Source organism: Callorhinus ursinus, unplaced genomic scaffold, assembly GCF_003265705.2.
Source record: "Callorhinus ursinus isolate GAN/ISIS: 27379988/994484 unplaced genomic scaffold, GSC_fseal_2.0 scaffold85, whole genome shotgun sequence".
Taxonomy (NCBI): domain Eukaryota; kingdom Metazoa; phylum Chordata; class Mammalia; order Carnivora; family Otariidae; genus Callorhinus; species Callorhinus ursinus.
Window position 1 is genome coordinate 571,371 of NW_027397147.1, and position 15,296 is coordinate 586,666.

General features: G+C 41.3%; 2 protein-coding genes across 2 annotated transcripts in view; one reads left to right on the forward strand and one right to left on the reverse strand.

Annotated features, from left to right (window-relative positions):
• ZP2 (zona pellucida glycoprotein 2) overlaps positions 1-5,525 on the reverse strand; it is a 30,647-nt gene extending 25,122 nt beyond the window's left edge. The window contains exon 1 of the mRNA XM_025855432.2: positions 5,417-5,525. The gene's annotated coding sequence lies outside the window, so the exon portion shown is untranslated. The remainder of the gene's footprint in view (positions 1-5,416) is intronic.
• The window catches only part of ANKS4B (ankyrin repeat and sterile alpha motif domain containing 4B), a 15,974-nt gene extending 5,728 nt beyond the window's left edge, over positions 1-10,246 (forward strand). Inside the window, exon 4 of the mRNA XM_025855433.2 lies at positions 8,198-10,246. Within this exon, the coding sequence (XP_025711218.1) occupies positions 8,198-9,287 (1,090 nt within the window). The 3' untranslated portion in view covers positions 9,288-10,246. The remainder of the gene's footprint in view (positions 1-8,197) is intronic.
• Positions 10,247-15,296: the final 5,050 nt, after the last annotated feature.

Consider the following 15,296-nt stretch of genomic DNA (forward strand, 5'->3'; position numbering starts at 1 on the left):
TCTGATCTTTATGATTTCTCTTCTCCTGCTGGGTTTAGGCTTTATTTGCTGTTCTTTCTCCAGCTCCTTTAGGTGTAGGGTTAGGTTGTGTATTTGAGACCTTTCTTGTTTCTTGAGAAAGGCTTGTATTGCTATATACTTTCCTCTCAGGACTGCCTTTGCTGTATCCCAAAGATTTTGAACAGTTGTGTTGTTATTTTCATTCGTTTCCATGAATTTTTTTAATTCTTTAATTTCCTGGTTGACCCATTCATTCTTTAGTACGATGCTTTTTAGCCTCCGTGTTTTTGAGTTCTTTCCGACTTTCCTCTTGTGATTGAGTTCTAGTTTCAAAGCATTGTGGTCTGAAAATATGCAGGGAATAATCCCAATCTTTTGGTACCGGTTGAGACCTGATTTGTGACCTAGGATGTGATCAATTCTGGAGAATGTTCCATGGGCACTAGAGAAGAATGTGTATTCCGTTGCTTTGGGATGGAATGTTCTGAATATGTCTGTGAAGTCCATTTGGTCCAGTGTGTCATTTAAAGTCTTTATTTCCTTGTTGATCTTTTGCTTAGATGATCTGTCCATTTCAGTCAGGGGGGTGTTAAAGTCCCCCACTATTACTGTATTGCTGTCAATGTGTTTCTTCGCTTTTGTTATTAATTGCCTTATATAATTGGCTGCTCCCATGTTTGGGGCATAGATATGTACAATTGTTAGATCTTCTTGTTGGATAGAGCCTTTAAGTAGGATATAGTGTCCTTCTTATCTCTTATTACAGTCTTTGTTTTAATATCTAATTTGTCTGATATAAGGATTGCCACCCCAGCTTTCTTTTGGCGTCCATTAGCATGGTAAATGGTTTTCCACCCCCTCACTTTCAATCTGGGGGTGTCTTTGGGTCTAAAATGAGTCTCTTGCAGACAGCATATGGATGGGTCTTGTTTTTTAATCCAATCTGATAGCCTGTGTCTTTTGATTGGGGCATTGAGCCCATTTACATTCAGGGTAACTATTGAAAGTATGAATTTAGTGCCATTGTATTGCCTGTAAGGTGACTGTTACTGTATATTGTCTGTGTTCCTTTCTGATCTGTGCTGCTTTTAGTCTCTCTCTTTGCTTAGAGGACCCCTTTCAATATTTCTTGGAGGGCTGGTTTTGTGTTTGCAAATTCCTTTAGTTTTTGTTTGTTCTGGAAGCTTTTTATCTCTCCTTCAATTTTCAATGAGAGCCTAGCTGGATATAGTATTCTTGGCTGCATATTTTTCTCGTTTAGTGCTCTGAAGATAATCATGCCAGTCCTTTCTGGCCTGCCAGGTCTCTGTGGATAGGTCTGTTGCCAGTCTAATGTTTCTACCATTGTAGGTTACATATCTCTTCTCCCGAGCTGCTTTCAGGATTTTCTCTTTGTCTCTGAGACTCGTAAGTTTTTCTATTAGATGTCAGGGTGTTGACCTATTTTTATTGATTTTGAGAGGGGTTCTCTGTGCCTCCTGGATTTTGATGCCTGTTTCCTTCCCCACATTAGGGAAGTTCTCTGCTATTATTTGCTCCAATATACCTTCTGCCCCTCTCTCTCTCTCTTCTTCTTCTGGGATCCCAATTATTCTAATGTTGTTTCGTCTTATCGTATCGCTTATCTCTCGAATTCTGCCCTCGTGATCCTGTAGTTGTTTTTCTCTCTTTTTCTCAGCCTCTTTATTTTCCATCATTTGGTCTTCTATATCGCTGATTCTCTCTTCTGCCTCATTTATCCTAGCAGTTAGTGCCCCCATTTTTCATTGCACCTCATCAATAGCCTTTTTGATTTCGACTTGGTTAGATTTTAGTTCTTTTATTTCTCCAGAAAGGGTTTCTCTAATACCTTCCACGCTTTTTTCAAGCCCAGCTAGTATCTTTAAAGTCATGATTCTGAACTCTAGGTCCGACATCGTACTAATGTCCGTATTGAGTAGGTCCCTGGCTGACGGTCCTACCTCTTGTTCTTTTTGCTGAGGTGATTTTTTTCATCTTGTCATTTTGTCCAGAGGAGAATAGATGAATGAGAGAACAAAATGCCAACAGTTTAACAACGTCCCCAGCAAATATAGTCTATACAAATCGGAAAAGACCTGAAACCAGGGGAAAAGAAAGGGAAAGAAAGAAAAAAGAAAGAGAAAAGAAAGAAAGAAAAAAAAGCAAAAAGAAAAAGATTAAAAACAAAAACAGAACAATACAAAAAAAAAACGAATATGATCACATATGATCAGGTTAGTGCATAGATCAGTGCCACACACTAGATTTTGGACGTATTTTGGTCTGTTAGAAAAAAGTGCCTCCTAAAATTTTAACGGAAGAAAGACTTATATATGTACAAAATAAGGGTTGATACAATGAAGGGATGGAAGATGACTGTAAAGATGAAAATTATGAAAGATTTTATAAAAGGAATTGATACAATAAGAAGTTGTTTGAAAAAAGAAAGAAGAAAATTTAAAACAAAAAAGGGAGAGAATGTGATCAGGCAGGAGACTAGAACAAAGCCATACACTAGTGATTTAGGGTATATTTTGATCTGTTAGAAGAAACTGTATCTCAAAATTTTAAAGAGAGAACAACTTATATATATATGCCAAAAATAAGGGTAACTACCATGAAGGGATAAAATATGACTCCAAAAATGAAAAATAAAAAATGTTTTTTTAAAAAAAAGGGATTGATAAGATGTTGGTTGAAAAAGGGAAAAAGAGAAATTAAAAAAAACAGTTAAAAAATAAACTTTGAAAAACTAATGAATCACGGTAAAAAAAAGCCATGAATTCTATGTGCAGTATTCCCCTAGCGCTGGAGTTCTCCCGTTCTCCTTGATTGGTAAACTTGGTCTTGGCTTGCTGGCTGTTCGTGCTGATCTTCTGGGGGAGGGGCCTGTTGCCATGGTTCCCAAATGTCTTTGCCGGAGGTGGAATTGCCCGGCCCTTGTCGGTCCCTGCTAAGCAAGCTGCTTGGGTTTGCTCTCAGGAGCTTTTGTTCCCTGCAAGCTTTCCCTTCGGTTTTGGAGGACGGCAGTGAAAATGGTGGCTTCCCAATCTCTGCCCCAGAGGAGGCAAGAACTCGGGGCTCCGCTCCTCAGTGCGCCCCCAGAGAAAAGCAGCCAGTCACTCCCGTGTCCCCGGTCTCCAGCCGCACTCCGTGCTCACCTGGCCTGTGACCAATCGTTTCTATCTCTGGCACCCGACCCGTGTGGAGTCTCCAAACCCAGCAGATCCCTGTGGTGTGCTCCCACGCCGCTCCTCCCGGGGGAGGAAGGGGAGTCTCCCTGGATCTGCCGCTTGTTGGGTCCCTGCTGGAGGAGCAGTGGCCCGACTGAGCCACGGATCACAGTTTATGGCAACCCTGAGCTGAGAGCCCGCGCCTCGGCTCCGTCTCTGCAGCCGGCTTCCCCGCTTTGATACCTGGGAGCTCTGCTGCACTCAGGCACCCCCGGTCTTTCTGTGACCCCGAGGGTCCTGAGACCACACCGTCCCGCGAGGGTTCCACCCCCCGCTTAGCCACTGGAGCGACGTCCTTCCACGGACCCGGCTTCTAAAAGTTCCAATTTTGTGCTCCGCAGCTCTATCACTTGCCAGAATCGGCCAACGGAGGCCCCCTCCCCTGCCGTCTATCCTCCCGAATATTGCCTCTGATTCACTTCTCCGCACGTCCTACCTTCCAGAAAGTGGTCACTTCTCTGTTCAGAGAGTTGTTGCTACTCTCCTCTTGGATCTCCTGTTGAGTTCGTAGGTGTTCAGAATGGTTTGATCCCTATTCAGCTGAATTCCTGAGACCAGACGAAATCCAGGTCTCCTACTCCTCCACCATCTTGCTCTGCCGCCTGTGCCACTGTTTTTTAATGACTACATGGTATTCTGTTTTATGGTTTCATCATAATTTATCTAATCAGTTGCTTGTTTATGACATTTAAATTTGAATCCTGTCTTTTAACTTATAAATAAGTTGAAATGAACATCCTTGCTTATTCATCTTTGTACAAAGCTCTAATAGTTCCTTAGGATAAATTCTTAAAGGCAGAATTATTGACTCAAGAGGCTGCTATGTTTTAGAAGCTTTTGGCACACATTGTGCCAGGAAATTTGAACCACTTTACGATTCCTCCATCATTGTTCATTTTCCCATACTCTTGTCAAAACTGAGTAGTACTATTCTTTTTAATCCTTGCCTAGCTAATGGGCAAGAAAATCATAGTACATTGTTTTCATTTACATTTCTTTGATTATTAAGTCCAAATATTCTTTATGTAGAAAAACAGTTTTGAAAGACTGATTTTTTTTTCCTGAGAACAGCTTCACGAAAAAAATATCAAATTAACTCCAAAAGAAAAAATTGAAATGAACCCGATGCTCAGAGTAAGTTAATATAAGCAAATTGCCTATTTAGTGACAATACCAATCCAGCTTTAAAAATTATTGCCCAAATGCACTGACCTACCAAAAAGCAAGGGCAAAATATGGATTATTTTAAAATCTCTTCAGTGAGTTTCACCTTTGGGGGGAAAAAATGGAAAAGAAATCAATGCTAGACTGAATTTAGCCCAGGCAAACCACACAGCATCAATATAGGACTCAGATCATCAAATGAGGGGGACCAGTTCATGAATACCTGGGCAGGTATGTGTAATGGTTCTATCAAGAAGTATGAAAGACACCAAGGATTGAAAGACAAAGATTGAATTTAGAAGGTCCTCATGAAACTTGTCAGAAAATATTTTGATTTAAGTTATACACGAACTTGGAAAGTTGCCTTTAAGTAGAATTTTTGCAAGTGGAAATAGCTTAAAAGTATGAGGGAAACTCTTGAATCATCTTACCAACAGTTTCATCTATAAATTTGGAATTTTGCATTTGAAATTTTCTTAAAATGAGACCCATTTTGGGGGTCATCTCAAGGTTTTCTTCATGTTCCTCCCATCTTGAAAGGATCATTTAAGTTCTCTTGAGAAAGGAAAATTCCACTACTTTATATGTCCCAAAGCATGTAGATTTAACCTAAAGTTCTTAATACCCTTAACATCCCCACCATAGCTCACTCCTCTCAGTAATTTCTTTTTTAAGTTACCCAATCCAACAATAATTTCAGGCAAATTTAACCAGTATGTTTTTGTTTAGGTTTATACTACCATCTTGGATGTTTTTACAATCCTTCTTTGATGTCTAGCATACTTAAGGAGTCTTTTGAATATGGTGCTTGGTTAAAATAAATAAAAAGTAAAACTACATCTTTGGGGGTGAGGCACTATGCCCCCCTAAGGTACACAACTGTGCTAAGGCTGAAAGAGATTTCCTTGGATCCAAAACAATTAAATCAGGAGTACTGACCAGACCTCTTGGAAGCGGCTGCCCAACAGAACTATCTTATTTAATATTTGCTTTCCTTAGGTTAAATTTCATTTTCTTACCTTCCTCTTTGCCCGGATTTCTCTTGCCCCATCTCCATGCACTCTGGTCACGCTGAAAGGTACTCCTGGTTCCCCAGATATGCCGTGTTTAACATCACCCATATGTGCATCTGTTCTTGCTGTTCTCCACTCAGAAGGAAGTCGCCAACTGACAGTTTATGGGCTGGATCTCGTCCACAAATATGTTTTATTTGGACTTCACTATATTTTTCTTTGAAACTGGAGCCAACATTTAAAAATCAAAAAATCCCACATGAAATTCTGGATTTCTGGCTCTGTTTGGAAAATGGAAGCTCTGGCTATATTGTGTCTGCTTTTATTTGAGGTGGCAGGCAGCTGCTGCTGACCTACAGCTGTCCTTTCTTGTTGGAGCTTGCACTCAGCTATGACTTTGTCGAAAGAAGAAACCTGGCTCCATTCAGTTACTTACATTACCTGCTTGGTTTCTTTAGGTTGAGTCTGAGACTTCTACTAGGAGATATGATACAAAGGAGAGAAAAACACAGGCTTGGCCCTCTGAGGCATATTATCTAATTAGGGAGATGGGCGCATAAATGTTGGACAAATTAAGTAAGATTTCAAGTGTTAAAAAGTTGCAGGAGCAACTATAGTGCTATGGGATTTTATTAGATGGGTATGAGAAAAAAATAAATATATGAAGTTAAGGATTATGAGTGTAGAGACAAGGGAAATGATAATAACGTTTATTGAAGATTCACCATGTACCAAGCACTTTTCTAATGATTTATGTTAATTTATTAACATAACAACTCCATGAAAATTATCCTCATTCTCATCCAGGTGAGGACACTGAGTCCTATAGATGCTCAGCTTGAGACCTCGTAGCTGGTGTAAGTAGAGAAAGCGAGGTGTGTTAAGGTTGGACTGTGTTGTGTTGGAGACCATTAGGCTTGGAGGGAGGCCTGATCCCAAGGGTGCTGCCTGTGTAACACCAGACAAATGAGCTAGGCACTCAGAGCCCTATTTTACCCCTCTGATAATTATCCTGGTCTTTCTCTAAGAAGGAGATGGTGACAGTTTTTGGTGGTGATGGCACTGAATGTGTAGATGCTCATAACTGAAGAATGGGAGGAGATCAGTGTTCCCACGGAGGAGTTACAAATCTGATTCATCAAATTGCAGGACACCAGTTGGGCAACTCTTCTCAATCTGCAGTGAGCCTATATATCATATCACCTTGGGATCTTGTTAAACTTCAGATTCTGATGCAGGAAGTCTGGGCTGGGGTCCAAGCTCCCGCATTTGTAGCAAACTAGCAGCTGCCACCACTACTACTAATCCAGGGACCAAACTTTGAGTAGCACAGAATACTGGAAGGGTCACAGAGCGTTGATGCTGCAGTTGCAAGGGCACAGATCGTCTCTCCTGTTCCAGATCCTACTCACCAAGAAAGTCAAGAGGCCTTCTCAGACCCTCTTTCCTGTCCTCCCATGGGGCCAGCCTGGGGGAAGTTTAGTGAGATCCAGATTTGGGGGTCTAGTCTAGGGTGAGGGAAGATGCCATTTAGAACCTGTATTACCAGAGTTCTCAGCAGGGGCTTGGGCCTGAAGCCAGAGCCATATTAACAATAAGTTACTACTTAATTTACTTTCTGTTTGTGCCTGTTTGTAACTCACCATCTCATAGGAGGGGGGCCGTTGTAGCCTGGGGCAAGATTCCATTAGGCAATCAATCATTCATCTCAGAAATGTTGACTGAGCATCGACCAGGTGCCTGTTTCTATGCTGGCATGGGGCCTCTGGCCATCTAACAGTGCCCCCAATTCTACCACAAACTGTTGCAAAACTATTCACATATAGGACACTGTAATTACAGGGAAGTAAGTTGGGGAATCAATGGAGATGTTCTACCCTTTTTATGAATAATGGTTATAGCAGACATGGTTTGCTACCTACCCAACATCCATTCTACTCTTCTTTTTTGCTGATGGGATCCCAGTTTTGTTCAATTATATATTTTCCTACTTGTGACTCTGGTGGGGTAACACTGTTAGAGTGGGAACCAGCTCTTACCAGCTCATGAGAGATGATTGCTAAATTTTCAGAAGTCTGAGAGTCTGTTAAACAGTCATTATTAAAAAATAAAGGTATTTAAACTTATAATTTAACAAACTATATTTTTAAATACTCAAAACTTAACACTTCCTAATTATTTGAGTACATTCCATAATCTATGCTCTTAAGATTTTGCATGTCTATTATATCTACATATATGGTGGGAATAATTTATAAAGGTGTGCTACTATACATCTCTTCCAAACTCCATGTCCAGTAATATCACATTAGTAGCTTGGATTTTGCCATGGTGGGTGTATTTATAACCAAAAATTGGCACATGTTATAGATCAGGGCTTTGATCTTTTTCCCTGGGTAAACCAGTTGTTAAACATTTACCAGCACACCACTGGGTAATCTTATCCCTAGCTGTTGGGGGGGGTGGATTTTAATGGACTTAAGTTGAAAATGGTAGCTCTATTTCTCTTCCTATAGGCATGTGACCCAATTGTGGACAACAAGGCATGAAAGTTGCTTTTTTGGGAGAGTTTTTGGAAAGCTTTCCTTGCTTCTAGAAAGGAGATGAAAGGTAGAGATGAGCTCTTTCTGTTTCTGGTCATGTGATGTCTAGATGTGACATAGGTGACTTTCAGAATGCTAAGGCAGGATTAACATGTATTTTGTTCATTTTTTTATTTTTATTTTTTTGGACCTCAGTTCTAAGAAAAAATATTTTTATATGTATTTTTGATATTTTCTCTTCTAGAGGGGACCCCGATAGATGCGACATCTGGGGAAATACTCCTCTGCATTCTGCAGCCTCCAATGGTCATACCCACTGTGTTTCATTCCTGGTCAACTTTGGTGCCAACATCTTTGCCCTGGACAACAACTTACAGTCTCCACTGGATGCTGCTGCCAGCAGAGAGCAAAATGAGTGTGTTGCTCTCCTGGATAAGGCTGCCACTGCCCAGAATATCATGAACCCCAAGAAAGTTATCAGGCTGAAGGAGCAGGCTCAAAAGAATGCTAGGAGGCAGATCAAAGAATGTGAGAAGGTCCAGGAGAAGCACCAAAATAAGATGGCTCGCAACTATAGCAAGGAGGAATCTGGGACTCTTTCTTCTTCCAAGGGCACTTTCTCCACGTCATCCCTTTCAAATGCTTCTGCTTCTGGTACATTTGGGTCACTGTCTAAGGGCATTAAAGACACCTTCAAGATAAAGTTCAAGAAGAACAAAGATACAGCAGAGCAGGTAGGAAAGGAGAGCAGAAGTGGGCAGAGGAATGTGATGGAAGTATTCAGAGAAGAGGAAGAAGACGCATTCTCAGGGGACTTCCAAGATAAGCTCCAGTGCTCAGAAGAGGAGGATGGATGTGTGCAACATGAATCCATTCTCAACCGTCCAGGTCTAGGACATATTGTTTTTAGAAGGAACAAAATATCAAGTTCCGAAGACATCTCAGACAGCAAGAGGGAGTTAGGGTTTAAAATGAGCAGTGAATTGCTACAGAGACGAGGAGCAGCAGACGCTGATGAAGCTGAGGCTGATAAAGAGGAAGAGGACCACAGCCATGAAGATGAGATGCCATGGGATGAGGATGAAGTGGAGTGGGAGGAAGATGTGGTTGATGCTACTCCTCTGGAAGTATTTTTGCAGTCTCATCATCTGGGCGAATTCATTCCCATTTTCATGAGAGAGCAAATTGATCTAGAAGCTCTGTTGCTTTGCTCTGATGAGGACCTTCAGAGTATACAGATGCAGCTTGGTCCCAGGAAGAAAGTTCTTAATGCCATAAACAGAAGGAAGCAGGTGCTACAACAGCCTGGGCAACTGGTCGACACCAGCCTCTGATGGAATGTTGGGGTCCACAGGGTGAGCCTGCAGCAATGGAGTGATGCTGCGGTCCACTGGAAACACTCAGGCAACACCCCCTCTGCCCAATGCCAGACCACCAGGAATGGTTTCTAGGGTTTCAGAGATACCCTCCTAAGAAAGAGGCCCAAACTGTACTCTGAGAAATACTCTATACCTGTGTACTCTGACCACCAGTGAGAAACTCAAGGAGAACTGGAAATAAGAAAATGGTGTTTCTCTTCAATTATCTTTTTGATATTTTTGTATATAGAAAGGGTTAAATGGATGACAGAGAAAGGAAAAACTTCCTTTACTTTTCCAGCTCTGGACTTAAAAGTTATAATCTCTCATCACGCAAGTGTGCTGCGTACTTCTGATTCTCAAATCCTGGGGACACCCAACTCCAGTTCTGTCCTTAGCTCTATGACTTTGTCTGTTGGTGGAGACTTGAGTTCCTCCATTGGCCTGAGGCTTCATGCCCAACTTAAATGTGCCTAACCCCTTAACAGATGTTTACATGTTTACAAGCAATGGACACGGGTCTATAATACTCCTGCCTGGGGAACCGAGATAGAGTGGCAAGTAGGGAGAGTGAAGAAAGAAATAGAATATGGGGTACCTTTTATATTAATATGAATTGTATCTCCCCCAAATTCATATGTTGAAACCTTAAGCCCCAACATAACTGTATTTGGAGGTAGGACCTTTAAAGAGGTGATGAAGGTTAAATGATGTTATAAGGGTCATAAGGGACACAAATGGATGGTGTCCTTGTAAGAGGAAGAGTCACCGGGGATGCACATGCACAGAGAAAAGGCCATGTGAGGATACAGCAAGAAGACAGCCACCTGCAAGCCAAAGAGAGAGGCTTCAGGAAAAACCAAACCTTCCAACACCTTGATCTTGCACCTCCAGCCTTCAGAGCTGTAAGAAAATAAATTTCTGTTGTTTAAGCCCCCCAGTCTCTGGTATTTTGTTATGGCAGTCTTAGCAGTCTAACATAGTGCTGAAGCAAGAGGGTAAAGTAAGAATGGAGAGAAAAGGGGCGCCTGGGTGGCTCAGTCATTAGGCATCTGACTTTCAGCTCAGGTCATGGTCCCAGGGTCCTGGGATCGAGCCCACATCGGGCTCCCTGCTCTGCGGGAAGCCTGCTTCTCCCTCTCCCACTCCCCCTGCTTGTGTTCCCTCTCTCGCTGTGTCTCTCTCTGTCAAATAAATAAAATCTTAAAAAAAAAAGAGAGAGAGAGAGAAAAGAAGGATAGTGAAAAAAGTCTGGCCTACTTGATAATTTTTCTAAAAGTAAGTGGCTTCTGAAATTTCAAAAAGGGGGGAAAATCTAGGCCATTTGTAGGAGAAAAGTGATGGTAAAAGGAAATTTTACATTTTCACACTCATTATGTGCATATCTTTTATTTACTGTTGTCTGCCACCATCACCACATGTCTGAATACAAGGAAGTTCTAAAATAAAAATTGGCAGCATTGCTGCTGACATTTTTGAATGGCAATCCCACATCCAAATTGAAGCCCTACTGAATAGAAGCTTTACTGGATTTGTATAGCCAGGACTTACATCAGGTGGAATTTACCATTGATTGTGTATATAATATAGAAACAGCCATTCATCTTCAGCATGGTTCCCATGTACAGCTGTTTGGGTTACTTCAAGAGGCACCATGGAGAGGATAAGCTTAGGGAGGATACAGATGTTTACATCTGATGAACAATTGGCTCAGTCTTCCTCAATAGATTGATTCAGGAAGATTGTCAGTCATGGAATAAATATGTTGCCCTAGGGGATGATTATGTTTACAAATACCACATTTTGTTGGTCTGGAATAAACTGAGGTTGTGTTTGCTTTTAAAAAATGTGCACAAAAGCATTTGGCATGTAGAAGACACCCAGAAAAAGTTTGTTATGTCTGAGCCTGCCTGTATCATACTTCATTATTTTAGACGCCAGGATCCTCTCTCCACATGTTTCCCAGAATCTGCCTAATAAGATCCTGGTTCCTAGGATATAGGAGAAGTAGAAGCCACCAGGGGAGTGCTGCCGTTAACAAAAAGGATGCTTTCTGTTAGTGCTTTGTACGTCATTGTCAGAGGTAAAAGTAATATAGAAAGCCTCGTGATGCATTCTGGTACAAAGAATTTTGAGCTGGAAACCAACATTGCTGTGTGGAGGATAGAATATCACGTTATGGAAATGGAAAGATACCTCTCTGGGAGAATGAGAAAAGACAGGCCCATGGAAATGTTGCTGGATCTTAGCTTTAAAGGATTTAGTAATAAGTGCTTCATTTCTAGTTGGAATTTTCCATGCTGTCCTACTGGAGGGGGCCCGCATTTGGCTCAGAAAATACAGGAAGGGGGACGTTTGTTTGTTCAGTAGAACTGGAAGCTCTCACCATGACCACCCCCTTGGCCTTCATGTCAATTTTGTAATGAGAGAAAGGGATTTGTATTTGAAGGACATGGATTGTAAAAAATCACCTAAAAATTCCATCAAAAATTGCTGGATTATAAAGAAGGGGACAAAGCATCTTCCCTTTACGTTATCATAATGAATAACCATAAACCTTTGTGAGGCCAGAATGGGTTGTCAGAGCTGTATTTTTTTTCAACAGCTGAATTTTATTTTTATTAAGGTAACCCAGCTTCTAGACTCGATTGGCCCATCTACCATTCCCCAAACATCTCCTGTTGCTTCATTTAAGGGGTAAACACCATATCTGCAATTGTCACAAAAATTGGCTCAAAATATATGAATGAAACAGTGAGAGAGAAGAAGCTAGAGCAATATAAACACCTTGTCTAGAGACAGTGATTAGAGGATTATAAGCCCGGATGAGGTTAAATATTCACTGAACTCAGACCTCCATCCCTTAAACTAGATGCTTAGTTTAGCTCAGTCCAGTGCTGTCAAACTCCCCATCCCCCTTGCTTCTCTCTCTCTCTCTCCCTCCCTCTCTCTCTCTGTAGTCTAACATAAAAGTCAATGAGAAAGAGAAGAAATAACATTTCACTGAAGGAGTTTGAGAAGTTACAGTGTGCAAATGCATATCATGCTTATGTGTCAGGCCATCCTGTTATATAGGTTAGTTGTATGCTTGCAGTTCCTAAATCTGAGTCACCAGCCCAGACCATTGTTTTCGGCTCCAAATCCACAAGCCCGAGTGCTTATCTGACATCTCCCCTAGAATGTCTCACAGTTACCTCAAACTCAATATGCCCAGAAGTAAACCCATCTTCTCCCAAGTCAGTGGTTCTTAACTGAGATGATTTTGCCCCAGGGACATCTGGCAATGTTGGGAGATATTTTTCATTATCATGAGTTGGGGGCAGGGGGGTTGTTACAGGTATATAGTGGGTAGAAACAAGGGATGCTAAACATCCTACAGTGCATAGGACAGCCCGCCTCAACAAATGTCGGTAGTGCAGAGACTGAGTGAGAAGCCCAGCGCTGTATCTACTCCTCCTCTGCTGGTGAACGGCAAGTTTCACTTAACAAGTCTCTGATCTCATCGGCCCTTCCTCTCTCTGTCCCCTAATTACAGCCTCACCAGTTTTCTTGTAGCTTCCTGAATATAGCATACCTCTCGTATGCCTGTGCCTCTGCACACCATCATCCGTCTTCCTAGGAAACCCTTCCTCCATGTAGCCAACCCTATGGGGAGACTCACCCCCTCTGCCCACCCCTAGTCTGGGTTGGATACTCTTTGTAGCTGAGTAATCTTCTGCTTAATCTTCAGAATCTCCCTCTGCTATTCTCCACCCTCCTTTGTGTCCCAGTGGTGACCTCTGTGGACTGCCCTTGGACTTCTGGTTGGGTTTGGCCAGTGGGAGGCACCACAGAGGGTGGGAGGAAAGAGAGATTGAGACATTTACTCCACCTGTTTCTTCCTTGTGGGGCAGCAGCTGCCTCCCTTCCTCTAAGCCCACAGCCCCTGTTCGGCAGCCCTCTGCTGTAGTTCCAGTACTTGCTGGGTTCCCTAACTGCTCATGCCAACTCAGTGAGGGGTGGTAGCAGCTTCCTACTGTTGCTGGCCCTGGCATGCTTCACCATCCCTTTCTGCTTCCTGTAACTAACTCTCCCCTCTCCTCTCTTCACAGTCCCTTCATTAAATTCTCTCCAATCATCCCTTTAGAGTGTGGCATCGATTTCCTGCTGGGACCCTGACTGTATGTTCCTGTTAACACTGAAGCATGGTACTGATATCGTCTAATTTTACATCTCTGTTTTCCTAGACTGTGTGCTTTTCATGATGAGGACTGTTTTTTTTTTAATTAATGTATACTTGACATATAATATTATATTAGTTTCAGGTGTACAACATAGTAATTTGACAATTATATACTTTATGAAATGTGCAACCATGATGAGTGTCGTCACCCTCTGTCACTGTACAACTTTATTACAATATTATTGACTATATTCCCTATGCTGTACTTTTCATCCCTATGACTTACTTATGTTTATAACTAGAAGTTTGTACCTCTTAATTATCTTCATGGGGACTGTTTCCTTTCTGTTATAGCTTGGTGGCCTAGAACAGAGTTATTGTGGGGGCTCTTCAGAAAGAACAAAAGAAGATATGAATTAAGGCTCTTTTAAAAAATTTTAATTCCAGTATAGTTAATGTACAGTGTTATATTAGTTTCAGGCATACAATATAGTGACTAAACAATTCTATACATTATTCAGTGCTCATCAGGATAAGTGTATTCTTAATCCCCTTCACCTCTTTCATCCATCCTCCTGCTCACCTCCCCTCTGGTAACCACCAGTTTGTTCTCTATAGTTAAGAGTCTGGTTTTTTTGGTTTCTTCCTTTCTTTCTTTTCTTTTTTGTTTTTAACTCTGTTCATTTGTTTCTTAAATTCCACATATGAGTGAAGTTATATGGTATTTGTTTTTGACTGACTTACTTCACTTAGCATTGTATCTTCTAGATCCATCCATGTTGTTGCAAATGGCAAGATGTCATTCTTTTTTTTATAGCTGAGTGATATTCCATTAAATACACACACACACCACATCTTCTTTATCCATTTATCTATTGATGGATACTTGCACTGCTTCCATAATTTGGCTATTCTAAATAATGCTACAATAAACACAGGGGTGCATATGTCTTTTTGAATTAGTGTTTTCATTTTCCTTGGGTCAATACCCAGTAGTGGAATTACTGGATCATATGGTAGTGCTATTTTTAATTTTTTTTCTATTTTTAATTTTTTGAGGAACCTCCATACTCTTCCACAGTGGCTGCACCAGTTTGCATTCCCACCAACAGTACACAATGGTTCCTTTTTCTCCACATCCTCAGCAACATTTGTTGTTTCTTGTGTTTTTTATTCTAGCCATTCTGACAGGTGTGAGATGATACCTCATTGTGGTTTTGATTTGCATTTCTCTGATGATTGGTGATGTTGAGCATCCTTTCATGTGTCTGTTGGCCACCTGTATGTCATCTTGGGAGAAATGTCTGTTCAGGTCTTCTGCCCATTTTTTAACTGGATTGTTTATTTTTCTGGTGTTGCGTTGTGTAAGTTTTTTATATATTTTGGATCCTAACCCTTTATTAAATATGTCATTTGCAAATATCTTCTCCCATTCTGTAGGTTGTCATTTAGTTTTGTTGGTTGTTTCAGTTGTTGTGCAGAAGCTCTTTATTTTTATGTTGTCTCAATAGTTTATTCTTGCTTTTGTTTCCCTTGCCTCAGGAGACATATCTAGAAAGAGGTTGCTATGGCCAGTGTCAGAGAAATTACTGTAATCAAGTCAATTTTAATAATCCCATTATCATACACCCTTCTCTACACATGCCTTAGGGTTGTGACCATTAAGTTCCCCAGAAAGACTTCATAGTCACTTGCGATGTGCAGAAGCAGATCACATGGATATTTTATTCCAGCGCAAAGGCCCCCATCCAGACAGCCTGGCAAACATGATAAATTTGGGGCTAGGTCACCTAGAGCATGAAAAAAGGACGTGTTAGGAGGAA